Source organism: Petromyzon marinus, chromosome 26, assembly GCF_048934315.1.
Source record: "Petromyzon marinus isolate PM22_M1 ecotype Great Lakes invasive population chromosome 26, UKy_Petmar_22M1.pri1.0, whole genome shotgun sequence".
Classification (NCBI taxonomy): Eukaryota; Metazoa; Chordata; class Hyperoartia; order Petromyzontiformes; family Petromyzontidae; genus Petromyzon; species Petromyzon marinus.
The window spans coordinates 2,976,178-2,994,425 of NC_133692.1; the positions used below are offsets into that span (position 1 = coordinate 2,976,178).

Here is an 18,248-nt window from a genome sequence, read left to right on the forward strand (position 1 = left end):
GAGAGCAAGCTCTGTTACAGAAAAACAAACATTTAAATAATATAAATTTAAGATGTACCTGAACATTCAGACGTTAATGTCCCAAGAGTAATAGATAAAAAAAAAAGTTTTAACAATGATGTTCCTTGCACGTAGAATAACGTAGTGCAAGGCCGTCATTATAATATATATGGGGGGGGACATCCCCCCCAATAGTCAAATATGCTCAAAATGTCCCCCCCAATATATTGCTGTAAAATAGATTTCTGTTTATATGATTGTAGTTATGGTTGTACTTTATTAATCCCTAATCTCTGCTATTACATACAATGAAACAAGAAAAGGTAAAAAAATAAAACAGCAATGTAATACAATACACTATTAGACATTATTGTAGAAAATAAACAAAAAGTCCATCCTATGTGTTAGTGAATTTTTTAATATTTTAGGCAGGAAATTAGTTTTCAAGTTGAGATTTTTTTTCTGGGGGGAGACCCCCAGACCCCTTGGAAGATTTGATCCCCCCAAATGTTGAATACAAGCGACTTCCGCGACACGTCGTGTAGAGCGTACTTCTTCTTTATTACTCACACTGGGCACAACACAGGCCAACACTGATTCTTCCTCACACTGAGTACAACACTGGGTATTAACGTCTCTACTCGGCGTGGTCCCACCGCCCTCACTCGGCTACGTCGCTGACTGGCGGCGTGACGATGACGGCGATGGAAGCCACCCAGGAGATCTTTCACGTGGCCCGACGACGGAGAGAGATGTCGGCGAGCAGCGACGCAGCCAGGACCCAGGACCCCACGCGCGAGCCCCGAGCCCCGGGTCCGCTCCCCCTTATATCCCCCCAGGCGTGGCTAGGCCCCGCCTCCGGCCACGCCCTCTCATGGAACGTTCGAGCAGGTTCCCGGAGTATCTCGGCTAGCCCCCACCTTACACCTTTGAACCAGATACACCTCGCTCTCTGATTGGTTGGTACTTAACCGTGCCCGTACCCGTGATTCCCCTTCCAGGCCAGCAGGTGTCACCCTGTCATTACGATAGCATGCTTTGTCATTACGGGTATAATTGCTTTTAAACTCTACCCTATTCCAAAGCTAAAATATAGCCTATTGGAAATAGTAATATTTAAAACGTTACACTGCGTAATGGTTTATTGTTGGAATTTTATTTATTTATTGTTAATTGTGTTTGTATGGGTATCAGGGTTTTCACCTTCGATCTTTCCATCGTTTATTTTATATTCTTCCACATTGCTTGCTTACCCAGAAAGGCCTCACTGACTCTCAACCCTTGTTCAGGAGGGTCCTGTTAAGTTCTCCCAGCAGGGGAGGTGACGATCCCTACCCCGCATTTACCAATGAAGTAATTTTGCGCATTTGGACCACGACTATGCCACGCAAATTCCTACTCTTCTTGGAACGACGTCACGGGGTCTTTAACATTCACCCTTAAAGCAGACGGCGCGTGTTTTATGGTCAATACACCCACAGTTTTAACCAGGGCGGCCTGTATGTATGTTTGTTGAACTTCTTTCGCACCGTACGTAGCCAACCTTGCAAATGGGAGGTGCGGGGAGGACAACAAACTAAACACGAAAAGTTTAACACGTAGTAGGAGGCTTTCGCGACCAATATCCATAATAGAGGTTTTTTTGGGTTAGATCGCGTAAATGTGTAAATGTGTCGTTAGCCCGCCACGACCCGACACAGACAATTAGTGAGGGTTGTCACGTAAACAGAACACGCCAATTCGTCACTAGTACAGCACACCGGTGTGTTGTAGAGCCAAGCCGCAGCATTTACAATCTGAGTACGATGTTTCGCCAGTAGTTACAACTAGCTTCATCAGGCGACAGCCAGATTTGTGGAGAAGTCCTCCTGTTTCGTTCCTTAAATAGAGGCGTCGTAGATGTGATGACAACACTTGTGCGCTCTTCTTGCGCCAAGTGGGGGGGGGGGGGGGTTAATGAATCGACGTATTATAGAAGCCCATTATAGAAGCCCATTATTGTACTTCCTGTCGATTGTGTTTACTAAAATAGCCGTACCAACGGTAATCCCTATTGACGTATAGGTATGCTTCCAAGCAGCACTAAGTCTGTAAACACGAAAAGCAGTTCTGAAACACAAAAACCGCAAACCTCTGCAATGAATGTGCTTTCTCTGGGCTACGCCACCGCTGCAATTTACACGTTAAAGACTTGATCTCAATGGGCTCTCAACTGGTATAAAGGATACATGACAATACTATAATCAGTTGCTACCAGTACCTGTTTGTACTCGGCCTCCCTTTTGTCAGCTGGAAACTTTTGCAATAGCCGTGCCAAATCCAGATCCACGTGTGAACTCTGTAGCATTTTCCCTCCCTCCGCAGTGCTCTCTTTATCCTCCAAGTGACGTTTTGCTGTAAACAAAACGCATTCTCGTTAATATGTTTTTATCACAGACCCAAAAGGCCAAAACTGTCAGGCGGTCAGCAACAAACAGCACTATCACAGTTGTAATCGCACGCTCCGATTAGCACGGTTGGCTAAGTACGGTACGAAAGAAGTTCAACTTACGTAAATATGTAAGAGATCAGAGCTAATATTTTCTTTAAAAGGACGCCGATGAGCGAGTGATTGGAGTGAATCAGTGAGTGCTGGATGACCAATCAACGTCTCTGTTTTACATTGAATTCATTATATTTTCCACAACTATAAACAAAGATATAAAACCAATTGAGGTACAGTATTATACAATAATTTTCTGCACGTGCCTTTTTGGCAATACATATAAAGCGCACGGAACGGTCAGTTGATTCATCAAAATATCAGGTGAACGAGTAGGTAAGTCGGTTTAACACGTAGGCTTTCGCGACCAATGTGCATGCATAATGTACGTTGATTACCATATGATTAACCCAACCAGTAATGGATACCCATTGTCATTTATATGCATTTATTAACCACCACCCCCTTTGGCCTTCTCACGTGAGGGCTCACAAGTGACGCCATCACATCTACCCTTCTATTTAAGGATAATTTCTCCACAACTCTGGCTGTCGCCTGATGATGCTGGTTGTAATTACTGGCGAAACGTCGTACTCAGATGGTAAATGTGGATTTACTCTCCAACACACCGGTGTGCTGTACTAGTAACGAATTGGCACGTTCTGTTTACGTGACAACCCTTACTAGTTGGCTGTGTCGGGTGGTGGCGGGTTTAACGACACATTGATATTTACGCGATTTAACCCAAAAAACCTCTACTATTAGTAGCTAAGTTTTCTATGTATAAAACAGTAACATGGCTGTCACAATAAATGTTACTTTAAAAAACGACACAGCCACACTTTTGTAAAGCAAGAGTTCTAAGTACAGAGTGATTCCATACTCAAATTAGCATTAAGGCAGTGCTCATCAAAATGTAATACCTATTTCATGTTATGCAATGTAATTAAAATACAATGACATAGGCAGGGTGGAAGGCACATTGGTACATCCTGATCGAATATGATGGTGTCAGGACCTGGCCTGTGGGATTTGGAGTAAACATTGAGACTCCTTACTTGGAAGAGATGCATCTGCTCTTGAAAGTCCATTCTCACCCACATTGTTTTGAGAACATCCTACCATTACGTCCTCCACAAAAGATCCTTCGTAGATTTGACCGCTCTTGCACGTAAACGTTCCCTGTAAATTAGACGAAAACATTGTGACGTCGTTCTTATACGGCATAATTCATATCCGAGAGACTGAGTGCGTATGTGTTCTTGAAGATGCATTGAGTTTTGATTTAAAGCTTTCGTGACTGCAGTAATTCATATTCTTAGTTCTTTCGGTAAAGTCACGTTGAAGGGAAACAATGAAATAATAAAAAATATATAAAACAATAAAAATTCTCACGACGTTTCGACCATAACACAAACGGTCGTCATCAGGTGTATATATATTATTATTTTATTGTTTCCCTTCAACGTGACTTTACTGAAAGAACTAAGAATAAGATGCATTGAGTGTTTTTTTTTTCGATGATCACCGAGCCATGCTTGCGATCCTGCCTCCACTCCCCCTTGTACTGTGCTCCACTAGCGTACAGAAATTCTCCCTGCCCGTGGCGGTGCCCGGCTGCCCACTCGCCATGGTACTCGTTGCACATTGGATACTGCGAGCACCCAACGCGCTTGACCAGCCACTTGTGTGCCCCCCTGCCGTCCTGCACATACACGCACGTGCACACTTTACATTCGGTTTTGTTCACATCGCAGCTGCTGACCACAGACCCAGAGGCCTGCAAGGTGACCGGCAGCATAAAGCATGAATACCAGAAGAGAGCATACACATGAACACGTTTCTTGAATCAGACTATGGCCGATGATGATGATGAAGAATTTAACACACAGGATTTTGGAATAGCGCCGTCCCCATGGTCGCCTGTATGATCCGTGGATCAAACAAACCACTCGAAACACCGGTGTATGTCACAAGAGGTCACACGATTGGCAGCGACGGTCCTTCGGTGACTATGCGTGATGAATGAATGAATGCATTTTTGCAGCACATGATTTGGCGAAATGAATTTTGGGTTAAACCATGTCCTGATCTGGCCAGATGTTTTTCCCTGGCTTCTGACCTGAAGATGCTTGATGCGATTTAAAATGAAACATAGCCAATCGATAAATTTGGATGTTAGAATTGTTCTTACACTCACCGGTTAGCTAAACAATAATAATTGGTGTGTTAAACACAATATAATTTGTTAGGCTCTGTCGGGTCGTGGAGGGTTTCACAACAAATATCTTGTTTATAACGTGACCTAAACCAAACATCAATGATGAATGTTAAACAAGGGTCCAACACCAGATTTTGCCAAGACTTAAACTGTTGAAATACTACCGTCAAATTACCTTGACCTGGGAGAATGATCTGATTTTAATGTGTATCATCTGGCCTGTAATCTTTAACTTGCAGTATAGGGCCAAAATAAGGCCTACAAAATAGATGATATAAAATGTACTCAACAAATGAACATATTCATGTGATCATATCCACAGTACACTTTGGTGAGATCAAATCAGTGATTTTTGTTACAATACATTAAACATGTAATAAAATGTTTTTATTAGAAAGTCTTGTTTTTCTTCTATAGCGTGTGTATTTTGTAAATAAAAAAGTGTAAGGAGCAATTAACACTTTTTGTGTCACAAGGAAACCACCCATATCATCACGTAGACACAACACGGGAAGCCTGCAGGCAGCCCAGCAAAAACGCAGTCCTCGTGGCAAGACTAAACTTAAGCTATTTTAAAATTTACAAAAACTAAACTATAAACTATTAAAACTAAAACCTAAACTATGTTTTATTTTAACAGGTAAGGCCCATTGAGCTATGTAGCTTTTTTTCAGAAGCGACTTGGCCGCAAATGATAGTTCAATGAAGTGGTTTATCAATATATGGACATTTATAGCAGCCAAATTCTCTAAACTCATGTTGATTCTATATATGGAGGGAAAAACCAGAGGACTCGGAGAAAAATCCATGCGATCACGGGGAGAGAGACATGCAAACTCCAAATATACAGCTGGCGTCAGAGTTGGGGTCGAACCCACGACCTCCTGTATACCAGGCAAGGTAGTTAACATCTCACAACCGCGGCACCCCCAAGACAAAACTTTAACCCTTATTCATTTTAACTTACCATAGAAGAGATCACACACGGGTTTGCTCAAGTATATGGCTAGGATTTTGTATTACATGCTCAACTCGTTACAGAGTAAAATAAAAACTCAACGCATTCGTGAATGTGTAACTGGTCACATTTTGTGCGATGGGTCTTCTTCATACCACATAAAATTAGACATTTCATAAATGCCCTTTAACAGTTTTGTGAAGACATCTTTGCACGCAAGGTGAAAGAGTGAACGGTACCGGCTTTCCGTGCTTCCATTGGCCATTGTACTCTTGCATCAATGTGATCCACCTCATACAACCCTCCCCATGCCGTTCATTGTTCAGCCACTGCCCTTCGTATATGTTTCCTGAAGGGTACCTGCAGGATGAGAAGACAGGACAATTGTCAATTCAGAAATCGTCCTCACTGTGTATTCCTATTCCCACTGTGTCGCTTGCCATTACGAGTTGCTATTTTGAGCAGCAGAGAAGATTAATTGATAATGAATGAGTTCATAATAGAGGGGGTTTTCTTTTGGTTGCATCGCGTAAATATAAATGTGTCGTTAAACCCACCACCACCCGACACAGCCAATTAGTAAGGTATGTCGCAAAAAGAGAACATGCCAATTTGCTGTACTCGTTACGAGTACAGCAAATCCACAACATTTACAATATTAACGAGTTGTGCATTTCCCCCAAAATATTACACCCATTAGAATGTACTGCAATTATTTTTACAAGATTAAATTAAGTAACGTGTAAGGTTGAGAAAAATCGTATTTGGCAGTATTCTGAAAAATGTGAACTGCTTAAAGCAGATGCAACATTATGTTTGGATTCATTATACAGTGTTCTTCGTTCTACACTTAATTTACGAGCGTTCAACAAATCCGAATTTATATTCAAATGGTATACTCTTTGGTTCTACTCGGTAAAGTCACGTAACTTTACCGAATAGAACCAAAGAGTATGGATCCTTGCAGTCACGAAAGCTTCAAATCTAGAATATTCAAATGTTATGTTTTGTTAGAGTGCTCTCTAGATGACAAATAATGGAAAGGGTGCATTCAACTTTCGTTACCTTCTAATTCCCCATCCATGTCGCATGTTGTGATGCCATTCTCCACAATACCAAGACTCCCTTTTCTCATCATAATACACAATTCCCTGTGGAGTAAAATGATATACAACTTTTAAATACCAGCAATGCTCTCGAGTACTTATCACATGGTGCTTATACCTGGCAAACGTCGCATTTTTAAAAATTGCAATGACAAATGCTGATTCAACCACATATTTTGCATGAGTAATTAAAAGAAAAAAAACATCTATTTCCAATTCATGTATTTGTAATGTTGCAAACTGTACATGCCAGAGAGTCAGTAAATGTGGTTAAGTGTCCATTAATGTTTGGTGTAACTCAGATATTGGTCTTGTCTGTGCTATTTCTCGTGTGCTATATCCATTCCATAACAAGCAAACCACCCCATTATCTGTCAATGATGATGAGCTTCAATGCACTTCTGCATTTATAAATTAAACTGGTAGCTCCATTAAAATCTGCCACAGCCAGAATATATATTCTTGGTGCTCTGCTTGCTATTGACTAAGGCGACATCAACCGCATGACCTTTATATTTTAAAGATAACTCCACTAAGCCAGTACAAACACTACCTTCAACCATCGACTATTCACGGATCTGCGTTTTTGATGGTAACTGGGTTCACATTCGGTCTAGACATTTCATCAGCAACTTTCATTGTAAAAAAACCCCGACGATGATAGCCTTACCTTGCCATGTCTCTCGCTGGCATACCAATGTCCACTGTATGAAACAAAGGGCTTTGACACGGTCAGGGTACCCTGCCCATGCCTCACCCCATTCTCCACGTTGCCAGTGTACTTGCTTCCATCTGGCCATTGGTATGTGCCATGTCCCACCATTGCATTCAGCCAAAAGTCACCCTGTTGATGAGTCATATTGGTGAGATGTTGATATCAATAAACTGTGTGTTTTTAATTGGTGAATGCAAATGTTTCATCTGCAGCTGTTGCTGCTGCTGCTTCTGCTAAACAACCCACTTTGTCTAAATTTTGACTTGAAAAAAATAATAAACGCCACTTTTTTCAAAAATTTTGCTGTGGTTATTCACACATGATGATGATTGCTTGTGTTGCAGTCGAAACGTCGTAAGAATTTTATTGTTTTATATTTTTATTATTTTATTGTTTCCCTTCTACGTGACTTTACCGAAAGAACCAATAATACTTAAGTGCTGTATGCTTTGTGTGCATATAATGCATGAATATAAATCTATATTTAAATATAGTACCTCAAACTCCACACCATCTGCCCAAACATACTTTCCTTTCCCGTGCATCATATTGTTGCAGAAGGAACCCTGTAACACACATGTCAAACCATGAGGGGGTCCTTTATATCACGAACACAATTCCTGCTGGAATAATCATCATACATTTATACTCTTTGGTTCTTTCGGTAGTCATCTTACCATAGAAGTTGAGTCACCCACGTGGTGACTTTACCATAGAAGTCCAGTCACCCACGTGGTGACTTTACCATAGAAGTCCAGTCACCTACGTGACTTTACCATAGAACCAAAGAGTATGGATTCCTGCAGTAACGAAAGCTTCAAATCAAGATCATCATACATTTGTTCTAAGCCTGCATGATTTATTCAGGTGCAGTTTAATAATTTTTAACTGTAATTTATTAGAATGAAATTGTATTTATTTGCATCATCGGTAATACTCTATAAAATGTGCAATTGATTTAAATAAAATACACTTATATTAATAGTACTTTGTTTTGCATAAATTGCATATATTAAAAGTGATGTATATTTTTCGAATCGATATTTATGATTAGTTATCCAGCGATTGAATAATATACTTATTTTCTTTTTAGTACTTACGCTATAGACATTACCACCTTCGTAAAATACTTTTACTTGATCTTCACTCTCATCTGTGACTTCGAATCTATAAGAAAAAATAGCAGAGATGATGACGCTCGGAGATAAACAATTCATTGATCCGACAATACCGGCATGTACATTCATAAGATTCTTTAGAGCTTGCAGTAAAATTATACGACAAACTTGGACCAGCTGTGTCACTAAGTTACACGGAGTTTAAGGATGCCCTTGCATGCTACGACATACATATGGTTGTTTTATTGCTGCAATACATATAGATGATGACTAACTGATGTCATTTGTATGTTCTAGTCGAAGCCAACGTTATGTCCTGCTCAAAGAAGCATTGAGGCGGTGCTCATATCCTTTTTACAGCCATAAACCGGTGGAGGAAATTCCACGTTTTTTTGGCAGGATCAAATCTATCCATATAAAAACCACCATTGAATTGGAACTTTTACTCCTACTTTATAACTTCTACTTTATTTTACCAAGTAAGGCCCACAGAGCTATGCAGCTCTTTTTCAGAAGCGACCTGGCCACAAATGATAGCTCATCGAAGTGGCTTATCACATGGAAATTTATAGTGGCCAAATACTCATAAACGCGTGTTGATCATAAATGTGGAGTGAAAAACCGGAAGATCCAGAGAAAATTCCATGTGACCACAGAGAGAGAGAGACACGAAGACTCCAAATATACAGGGGTCAAGCCAGGGATCGAACCCACGACCTCCTGTATACCAGGCAGGGGAGTTAACATCTCACCGCTGTAGCCATCGTGACTTATTAGTAAATATCTTGATTTTAAGCTTTCGTAAATACCATACAGATGAAGGATGGGTCCGAAGATTGATTATTGTTAATTATACCACTCCACTTGTTTACACAGGAATGCTTCGCCGAGTCTCAGCTCTCTTTCTAGAGGGTACTGCTATGTTTTCACAACTGCCATGTTTCCCAATCAATAAATATTTTTTAGGAATACTAAATTGCAAATTTAGCCCATATGACGCTGGCACGCAACGGTCAATTCTCCTTCAAATGACGTTACGCGATCTTTAACGTCCACTTTGAAGCACGTATCTAATGCTTAGTACGCCAGCAGTATTAATCAGGGCGGCCTACCGGATTCAAATCGTGAACCTCTACAACAAAGCGACCAATGTAGCGCTTGGCCATGCAATCGCACCATGTCAGCTTACGGCTTTAACATCTTCTGAATTTTAAATGAAATTTCGGATCTTTTTAGAATTAATCTCGAAATCGGGAACACATACTTAGTTACGGACCGCATAACATACGTATAAATGTATGACAATGTATAACAATATATATTCCGATGTATATTGTACAGGGTGGTCCTGATGCCTTGTGACAACTATTCTCTAAAACTCATCTGGATCACCCCTCGCTTTGTTCTGTCCACTCGGGGATGACGTGAGCTGCAGCTGCTGCTGCTTGCCTCTCAATGATGAGCGCTATGAGTGGCCTCATGTCATTGCTGGGCGCCAAGCCCTGCTCTTGCTCATGCTGTTGCTGTTGTTGTTGATGTTGCTCAACGTCTCCATCCTGCTCCTCGTCTTGCTGGTGGTCGTCCTCGTCCAGGGACGGCATCGTCGCGTCTCCCAAGGCCGAGTTGAGGCTCGCCGCCTCAGCTCCTGAAAAGGACAAAGTGACGGACGAGGCTTGGTGCGAAAAGAAGGCTGCTCTTTCTGGTGTAGGACAATCGGTGTCGAAGACAACACGTACACTACACTATACACTACATACCTGTCAACCGCTTACCCTACCTTATTACAGACCAATTCAGACCTTATTGGTTACCCCGTGCCCTTATAAATCTCAACGTTCATCCTACAATGTCCCATCACAAGGGAGAAACACAGACAAATAGGTTTTGCCCGTCTTGAAATGGCTGTACGCCGTATGGACCTTAAAACTCAATTTCCCTGTACAAGAATACGGGGTAAACCGTATGGGTTGACAAGGTATATAACGTTATTATCAGAGCATTTGTTTGCATGTTTTGTCAGAAGTGTGTGTGGTTAATGCCGACTTACTGCCCTGCAAATAAGTATATCTATTTGGTGTTTGAACATATCAAACACCTCCTGTGTACTGTGTACCAGCTAACCCGTGTACTATGTGTACTGTGTACCAGCTAACACGTGTACTGTGTGTACTATGTACCAGCTAACACGTGTACTGTGTGTACTATGTACCAGCTAACACGTGTACACTGTGTGTTGTGTACCAGCTAACACGTGTACTCTGTGTACTGTGTACCAGCTAACCCGTGTACTGTGTGTACTGTGTACCAGCTAACCCGTGTACTGTGTGTACTGTGTACCAGCTAACACGTGTACTGTGTGTACTGTGTACCAGCTAACCCGTGTACTGTGTGTACTGTGTACCAGCTAACCCGTGTACTGTGTGTACTGTGTACCAGCTAACACGTGTACTGTGTGTACTGTGTACCAGCTAACCCGTGTACTGTGTGTACTGTGTACCAGCTAACACGTGTACTGTGTCTACTGTGTACCAGCTAACACGTGTACTGTGTGTACTATGTACCAGCTAACCCGTGTACTGTGTGTACTGTGTACCAGCTAACACGTGTACTGTGTGTACTGTGTACCAGCTAACACGTGTACTGTGTACTGTGTGCCAGCTAACCCGTGTACTGTGTGTACTGTGTACCAGCTAACCCGTGTACTGTGTGTACTGTGTACCAGCTAACCCGTGTACTGTGTGTACTGTGTACCAGCTAACCCGTGTACTGTGTGTACTGTGTACCAGCTAACCCGTGTACTGTGTGTACTGTGTACCAGCTAACCCGTGTACTGTGTGTACTGTGTACTAGCTAATCCGTGCACTGTGTGTACTGTGTACCAGCTAACCCGTGTACTGTGTACTGTGTACAAGCTAACCCGTGTACTGTGTGTACTGTGTGCCAGCTAACTCGTGTACTGTGTGTACTGTGTACCAGCTAACCCGTGTACTGTGTGTACTGTGTACCAGCTAACCCGTGTACTGTGTGTACTGTGTACCAGCTAACCCGTGTACTGTGTGTACTGTGTACCAGCTAACCCGTGTACTGTGTGTACTGTGTACCAGCTAACCCGTGCACTGTGTGTACTGTGTACCAGCTAACCCGTGTACTCTGCGTGCAGCGTCCCTGCCCGTTGCCCGACAACGCGCCACGTGACTCGCAATGGCCGACGGCGAGGCGTCGCGGGTCGCCGTGGCAACGCGGCCTGGTCGAGGAGGCGGCCCAGGCGAGGAGGCGGCCCGAGTCACTCGCGTGGCGCTGCCGCTGAACAATTGAAGAGCAATTTATCTCATCGCTCTCTTTGCTGTGCATTTAACGTGTGCACACTAAGTGGTCGCGCTGTAAGTATGTTGCCTTTTTATTCGGATTACGTAAAGTCACGATTATATTACTGGACGGCTGTTGTACAGTGTGGTCCCGATGTCTTGTGACCTAATTAATTGACCCGTAACACATTTTAAAAATATATATTTTGCAAAATACTTACTTTTAGAGAATTAAATGGGGGTCACAAGGCATCAGGGCCAGCCTGTGCTTAACCGCTCACGTATTGAGCTGGGTTCAGACCGTGGCCGATACTTTTTATTTATTTAAATTTATTCAGATATTTCTACCAAGAAAATCCCCATTTGAGATGGAATTTCTCGCTTTCAAATGTTGTTCAGGATGTAATATGATGACATAGCAAACACGCAAAACGACACGTATGTACGAATATCACGCGGTTACCTATTGGCCTGAGGCGTCAAGGGGGTGACGCTTTAATTTGCTATTGCTCTCACTTTCTTAATGATAAATGACGACTTCACGGATCTCAATACCCATACACTAATGCAGCGATTAACACGTTAGAACGATTTCAGGAAATGCAAAGAAGAAGGCCTGAGAGAGTCTCTGCGGTAAATCGCGCAGCGGCGCAAGATTTACAAAGCGCAGACGAGAGAACTAATACCAGACGGAGGACGTCTCTGAATGCTGTCACGGCAAAGAGGGACCTCAACAGTTCCAGGACCCCAAGAAATGCAGGTGATGATGTTGCACACCGAATCTTTAAAAATAAAAATTCAGCTTTGGGGCCGTCCATAAATGACGTCACGCGAGTTTGGACGATGTTTGACCCCCTCCCTCCCCTCGTCACAAGGCGTCACAAAAAGTCAGACCCCCCCCCCCCTCAAATATAACGTCACAAAGCTCTGTCCCCGCCCCCCACCCACAAAACCATATTTACATTTTGAAAATATAACATGCTTCAAATCGCTTTAAGTTTTTGTCATTGTAGTGCGTATTTAATGTGGCGCTGCACTCTGATGTTGTAGGAGAAAATATTTATTGAAAAGGAGGCGTTGGAAAGCTTGCATTTAGCATAAAATTCACTTGAAAATATTCAACGTCTAACTAAAACTGCAGATGTTCAGAATATACATTGAAATAATCTTAGAATGATAAAATATTAAAAGGAATTATAACTATTAAAAAAATACTTGAAACTTTGTAGTAGAACGAAGCAAAATGGAGAGTACAATTATAGCAATCCACAGCCCTGGTAGAATAATTAGAATCAAAATGTTTAATAACAATAATTTAAAAAAATGTTCAAAATGTATGCTTTTCCATTCTCCCATGGGGAAGCAAAATGCTCCTTCATGGAATAAAGAAAAGGTGACCTTAGTGAATTTAAATAATAAAATAGTTAATAATGAAAATTAATCAAAATGAGTGCTGTTATAACAATTCTATATTTATTAAAAGTTGCGCATTTTGATGTGACGTCACATTTCTCAAACCCCCCCCCTCCCCCCCTCGTCACACATCGTCACAAATGTCTGACCCCCCCCCCTAGGTGCGTGACGTCATTTATGGACGACCCCTTAACATACCTGTCAACCCCTTGTCAGTGCCCTACAATTATTACAGACCAATTCAGACCTTATTGGTCACCCCATGCCCCTTATAAATCTCAACCTTCATCCTACAAAGTCCCATCACAAGGGAGAAACACAAAATAAATAGGCCATGTTTTTTGCCTGTATTGAAACGGCTGTACGCCATATAGGCCTGAAAATTCAGTTTGCTTGTACAAGAATATGGCTAAACCGTATGGGTTGACAGGGTATGTAATAACGCGCTTCCGATTAGGGGCCGTCCATAAATGACGTCACGCACCTAAGGGGGGGGGTCAGACATTAGTGACGATGTGTGACGGGGGGGGGTTGAGAAATGTGACGTCACATCAAAATGCGCAACTTTAAATAAGTATAGACAACACGTTCTACTTAATTAAATAGACTTTTTAATAAATGTTTTCTCCTACAACATCAGAGTGCCGCGGAGCATTAAATACACACTACAATGACAATAGTTTAAAGCGATTTGAAGCATGTTTTATATTTTTTTGGGGGGGGGGGGCAGAGCTTTGTGACGTCATATTTGAGGGTGGGTCTGACTTTTTGTGACGCCGTGTGACGAGGGGGGGTGGTCAAAAATTCCAAAATCGCGTGACGTCATTTATGCACGGCCCCTTAGCACGGTTGGCTACGAAAAAGTTCAACATATGTACAATAACAGTTATGAAACATTCCCCCCAATATTGCAGTGTCGTGTATTTAACTTTCACAAGTGGACGCCGATATGTACGTTGAACTTTCGCACCGCACGTAGCCAACCGTTGCTAATCGGCGGTGATCTATGACCGTACTGCTTTCCAATATAAATGACTTCAATGGTTTTGTCTTTTTTTTACTCTCTCTCACCCCCACAAATAGGTGACAGTTCTGAAAGAGCGGCTGAAAACGGCGACACCTCGAGGGAGAAAAACACCCACGGGGTGGTCTGCGCTAAACAAGGTTTGGGCGAAGAGGCGTCATCTGGTGTGAACCCAAGTGCCCGCGCGTCCACGCTTGGGGAGCTTCTGGAGACCCTGAAGTTACTGGAGGAGGAACCTGACACATCGCCTCAGCCCGACAAGTACGCGTGGATTGACAAGGTAAGAACCATGTTGCCCCTACCGCCCCTACTGCGATTTGACCAGTGGTTTATCGAGAAGCCGTTAGGCTAACGCCCTACTCGCTATTGCTGAGATTTGAATGACTTGCGAACTCCAAACGATTGTGATGATTGCTGTACTACTTTACAAATTGCACATTTGGCTGCAGCTGGAATAATATTGTCACATCTGGGGGTGGAGCACTGAAATTCTACCTTACTAACCAATATAGTTCAACTCAAAGAAGTCAGATTAATTGATAATTATCCTATACTCACTGGTTCACGACCGTCACTCGCTTACCGGCGGCCTGTTACCTCCGCATCACTCTTCTATGGCTGCTATCCCCATTAACTTTACTTGATGAGACCTCAACTCATGTTAAGGACTCGGTCTACCCAGCACACTGCGGTTCTCAGCTTGAGTGAAGTTGCTGATGGCCAATTAACCATGTCTAATGTGGCTTTGAAGTATACGCCATCATACATCTTTACCCAATAAAGTATTACTGCTTCATCTTATATATTTTGTGTGTGTCACTTACGTGCATTTTTTTTATTCACATATAACAGGAAAAAATGAAAATAAACATTTTTGGTTTATAATTATTACTACCACTAAGCACGGTTTGGTAACTACGTTGTTTAATTGCCTGGTGTGCAGGGGGAATCGGCCATAGGCAGCCCTACTGAGACAGCTGTGCCCTCCAATGCCACATTAACCAATCTCATGGAGACATTGGAGCAGATGGAGAAGAATGCGCAAGATATCACCACAGCTTTAGTTTCACCACTTCCAGCAGAGGCAAGTCTATTTCTCCGAATTACAGTTTTTACGTAAGCACTTCGTGGAAACATTCCAATGTTATATATTATATGCTTGTTTTAATGAAATCCCACTCGGGTTAAAAACGGCTGCAAACAAAAAACTTGCATATTAAACATGCACAATGTTGGTGAGGTACACGTGATCGCAAAGGTTGCCCTCCGGTATAATCATATAATGCAAAAACGGACAACCAAAAAGGCCAGAAGATATCCATCCCGAGCCCAGTGTTTCCTGGATACGTGCCATTGTATTGTGTTGTCTCCACCATGGAACAGAAGGTGAGTGCGTCCTTGACCTCGTTGGGTGGGTGTCATCACTTTGATTTGACTTTTTTTTCTCACGCCTGCATTTAGCAATTTAACAAATCGCTTGGTTTGTAGCATCACGGTAATGCTTTTTGAACAGTGTCTTAGCTTTTTTTGTATATCTGCAGTATATATTTGAGCAATACTTTGACAATACCTGTACGGTATGTTTGTGTGCACCAGGTATGTGAAGAAAGATATTTTTCTCAGATTGAGCAAGAATCGGCAGAAGTGACAAGTACCTTAATAAAGATGAAACTGGAGCTGGAAGAGAAGAGAAGGAGTGTTCATATGCTGCAGACTGCTCTGGTGCGTTGTGGCAACATGTGGCACGTTGTGCTATCGTTTATATTTGTGAATGATAGATGCGTGCATTGTTTTAATCACACTTACAAGTTGTGGAATAAAGTATATGGGCATATGGGAGTTCATAATGTGCAGAGGTGCATTTAAGACTTTGTGTGAGGAAATTACATTTCATAAGGTGTGGATGCGAGTATTGGATAAAATATTTGTAAGCACAACTACATTCTCTTTGGTTCTTTCGGTAAAGTCACGTAGGTATAAAATAAATTAAATCACGACATTTCGGGCGCAACACAAGTGCCCGTCATCAGGTGGAAACAACCACAGCAATAAACAAATTGCTGAAGTGGGCAAAAGGAGGCTGCTTGTGACAACGAGGCTATATATACATAAGAGGGGGGGTGAGGAGCCAGGTAGGAGAGATAGAGAGGGTGGGGGTGTGGGGTAGGGGGGGAGTAGCGAAGTGCAAGACCCACCCGAGCCCGAGTACAACACAATTTTCTACCCATGTGACTTTACCGAAAGAACCAAAGAGTATGGATTCCTGCAGTCACGGAAACTTCAAATCTAGATCATAACTACATTATAAATGTGTGGAGAAATGGTACTCCCAACTGAAAGTGTGTTCTTGAGAAACATTTCAAGGTTAACTCCAATCAAATTGTCAGCAGCTCCTTCATCAATCTATGGTTGTTAATCATCAATGTTTCTCTAATCCAGGATCCACCCCTAAAACCCCTATTGGCTATTCATCATCAGTTGTGCTTCCGTTAGAGTTGTATGTAAATAAAACATTGACCTGATACCAGCTTTTCAGTATCGACAAGAATAGCAATTATATTTTTTGGTTATTTTATTTGAACCTATCTACGTGACTTTACTGAAAGACCCAAGAATATGAATTCCTGCAGTCACGGAAGCTTTAAGTCAAGAATAATAGCAATTGTTATTCTGGATGATACAAGCCTGCTGGCACTAATTTCAGGCAGCTGATATCACTTATGATTAGGCAGGCCAAACCCCACAGGCCATTTTATGCCATGCCAGGTTCCACGCATCCCAGAACCCACCACGATTCTGCCCACCCCATGATCCTGCTAAGAGTTCTATTAAATTTCAGGGATGGAATCGCGATTCAATGCTAGAACTTATGAGAATGTCATGCCTCTTACTCACCAGCGTGGCGAGGTAGGCTCAAACAACCCTAATGACTGACGTGGTATAAGAGGCTTACATCTAACAGTGGATTGGGCTGGACATTATTATTGATTTATTCTATATGTACTTACAGCCAACAAGTAATTAAAAACAAGTTGTTAACGGGTGTTGTCTGTTGTAAATTGGAGTTTAAAACTCTGAAACATAACGTGCAAATTTCATGTTAACTTTACCAAAAACTAATAAAACAAGAGCTTCATTAATGTAAGGTTACTCGCGTTTCCTTACAAAAAAAAATGTGACGTCTCATCGAACTGTGATCTGGTTAACTTTTGGCTATGTGGCTTATGGGATGTGTAAAATCATCTTACTTTCTACGTGGGAAAATACATGAAAAGGACATATATTGTTTGCTTGTTTTATCGCTTCTTATAGTTTACACAACAAAACTCAGGCTCGTTATGCCTTGTAGTTTAACATTAGCGCAGTGTCCTTAACGTTTAACAAACACAAACCGATGTCTTTCTTGAAGCGGTCTTTCCATCGATGTCTAGGCTCAGCAGAAGGAACTCACAGTTAGGTATGCAAAGGATGCTGATCGCGAGAGGCAACTTCAACTCCAACAACAAAAGGAGCATTATGAGACAGCCATCCAACGCCACCTCTCCTTCATTGACCAGGTTTCCCCTCTCTTCCACTTTAATCATAATCATCGTCGTCATCATCCCTCTTGACAAATAAAAGTTGATCTTAAGTAAATCAAGCTCGGCATTATTCAACGCAAATACGGTAAGCAATTCAGTCGTTGTTACATTGCTTCATTTCTTTGTGACTAGCTAATTGAAGATAAGAAGAACCTGAGTGAAAAGTGTGAGTCGGTCGTGAAAGAACTGCAGCACATTGACGGGAAGTATGCAAGACGCCTTCAGCACATGCAAGAGCAGCATGAAAAGGTTCTTGGCATTTCCCTCTTCCACTTTATTATTGAACATTGAACAGTCTATGTCTCGCCTCCTTACTTGCCACTAA

General features: G+C 42.0%; 2 protein-coding genes across 3 annotated transcripts in view; one reads left to right on the forward strand and one right to left on the reverse strand.

Annotated features, from left to right (window-relative positions):
- The window catches only part of LOC116946155 (radial spoke head 10 homolog B-like), a 21,508-nt gene extending 9,642 nt beyond the window's left edge, over positions 1 to 11,866 (reverse strand). The window contains exons 1-10 of one of the 2 annotated variants that reach the window (XM_032961069.2): positions 11,742 to 11,866; positions 10,050 to 10,245; positions 8,583 to 8,649; positions 7,980 to 8,048; positions 7,438 to 7,611; positions 6,727 to 6,812; positions 5,901 to 6,021; positions 4,011 to 4,187; positions 3,541 to 3,664; positions 2,261 to 2,394 (exon numbers count right to left, since the gene is read on the reverse strand). In XM_032961069.2, coding sequence (XP_032816960.2) covers positions 2,261 to 2,394; positions 3,541 to 3,664; positions 4,011 to 4,187; positions 5,901 to 6,021; positions 6,727 to 6,812; positions 7,438 to 7,611; positions 7,980 to 8,048; positions 8,583 to 8,649; positions 10,050 to 10,201 — 1,104 coding nt within the window. In that variant the 5' untranslated portion in view covers positions 10,202 to 10,245; positions 11,742 to 11,866. Of the gene's footprint in view, positions 1 to 2,260; positions 2,395 to 3,540; positions 3,665 to 4,010; positions 4,188 to 5,900; positions 6,022 to 6,726; positions 6,813 to 7,437; positions 7,612 to 7,979; positions 8,049 to 8,582; positions 8,650 to 10,049; positions 10,246 to 10,713; positions 11,717 to 11,741 lie in introns of those variants that run through there. The other variant, XM_076069857.1, reaches the window with a different exon arrangement.
- Positions 11,853 to 18,248, forward strand: part of CEP131 (centrosomal protein 131) — a 23,191-nt gene continuing 16,795 nt past the window's right edge. The window contains exons 1-7 of the mRNA XM_076069859.1: positions 11,853 to 11,980; positions 12,503 to 12,665; positions 14,402 to 14,622; positions 15,286 to 15,426; positions 15,939 to 16,064; positions 17,774 to 17,899; positions 18,056 to 18,172. Coding sequence (XP_075925974.1) covers positions 12,506 to 12,665; positions 14,402 to 14,622; positions 15,286 to 15,426; positions 15,939 to 16,064; positions 17,774 to 17,899; positions 18,056 to 18,172 — 891 coding nt within the window. The 5' untranslated portion in view covers positions 11,853 to 11,980; positions 12,503 to 12,505. The remainder of the gene's footprint in view (positions 11,981 to 12,502; positions 12,666 to 14,401; positions 14,623 to 15,285; positions 15,427 to 15,938; positions 16,065 to 17,773; positions 17,900 to 18,055; positions 18,173 to 18,248) is intronic.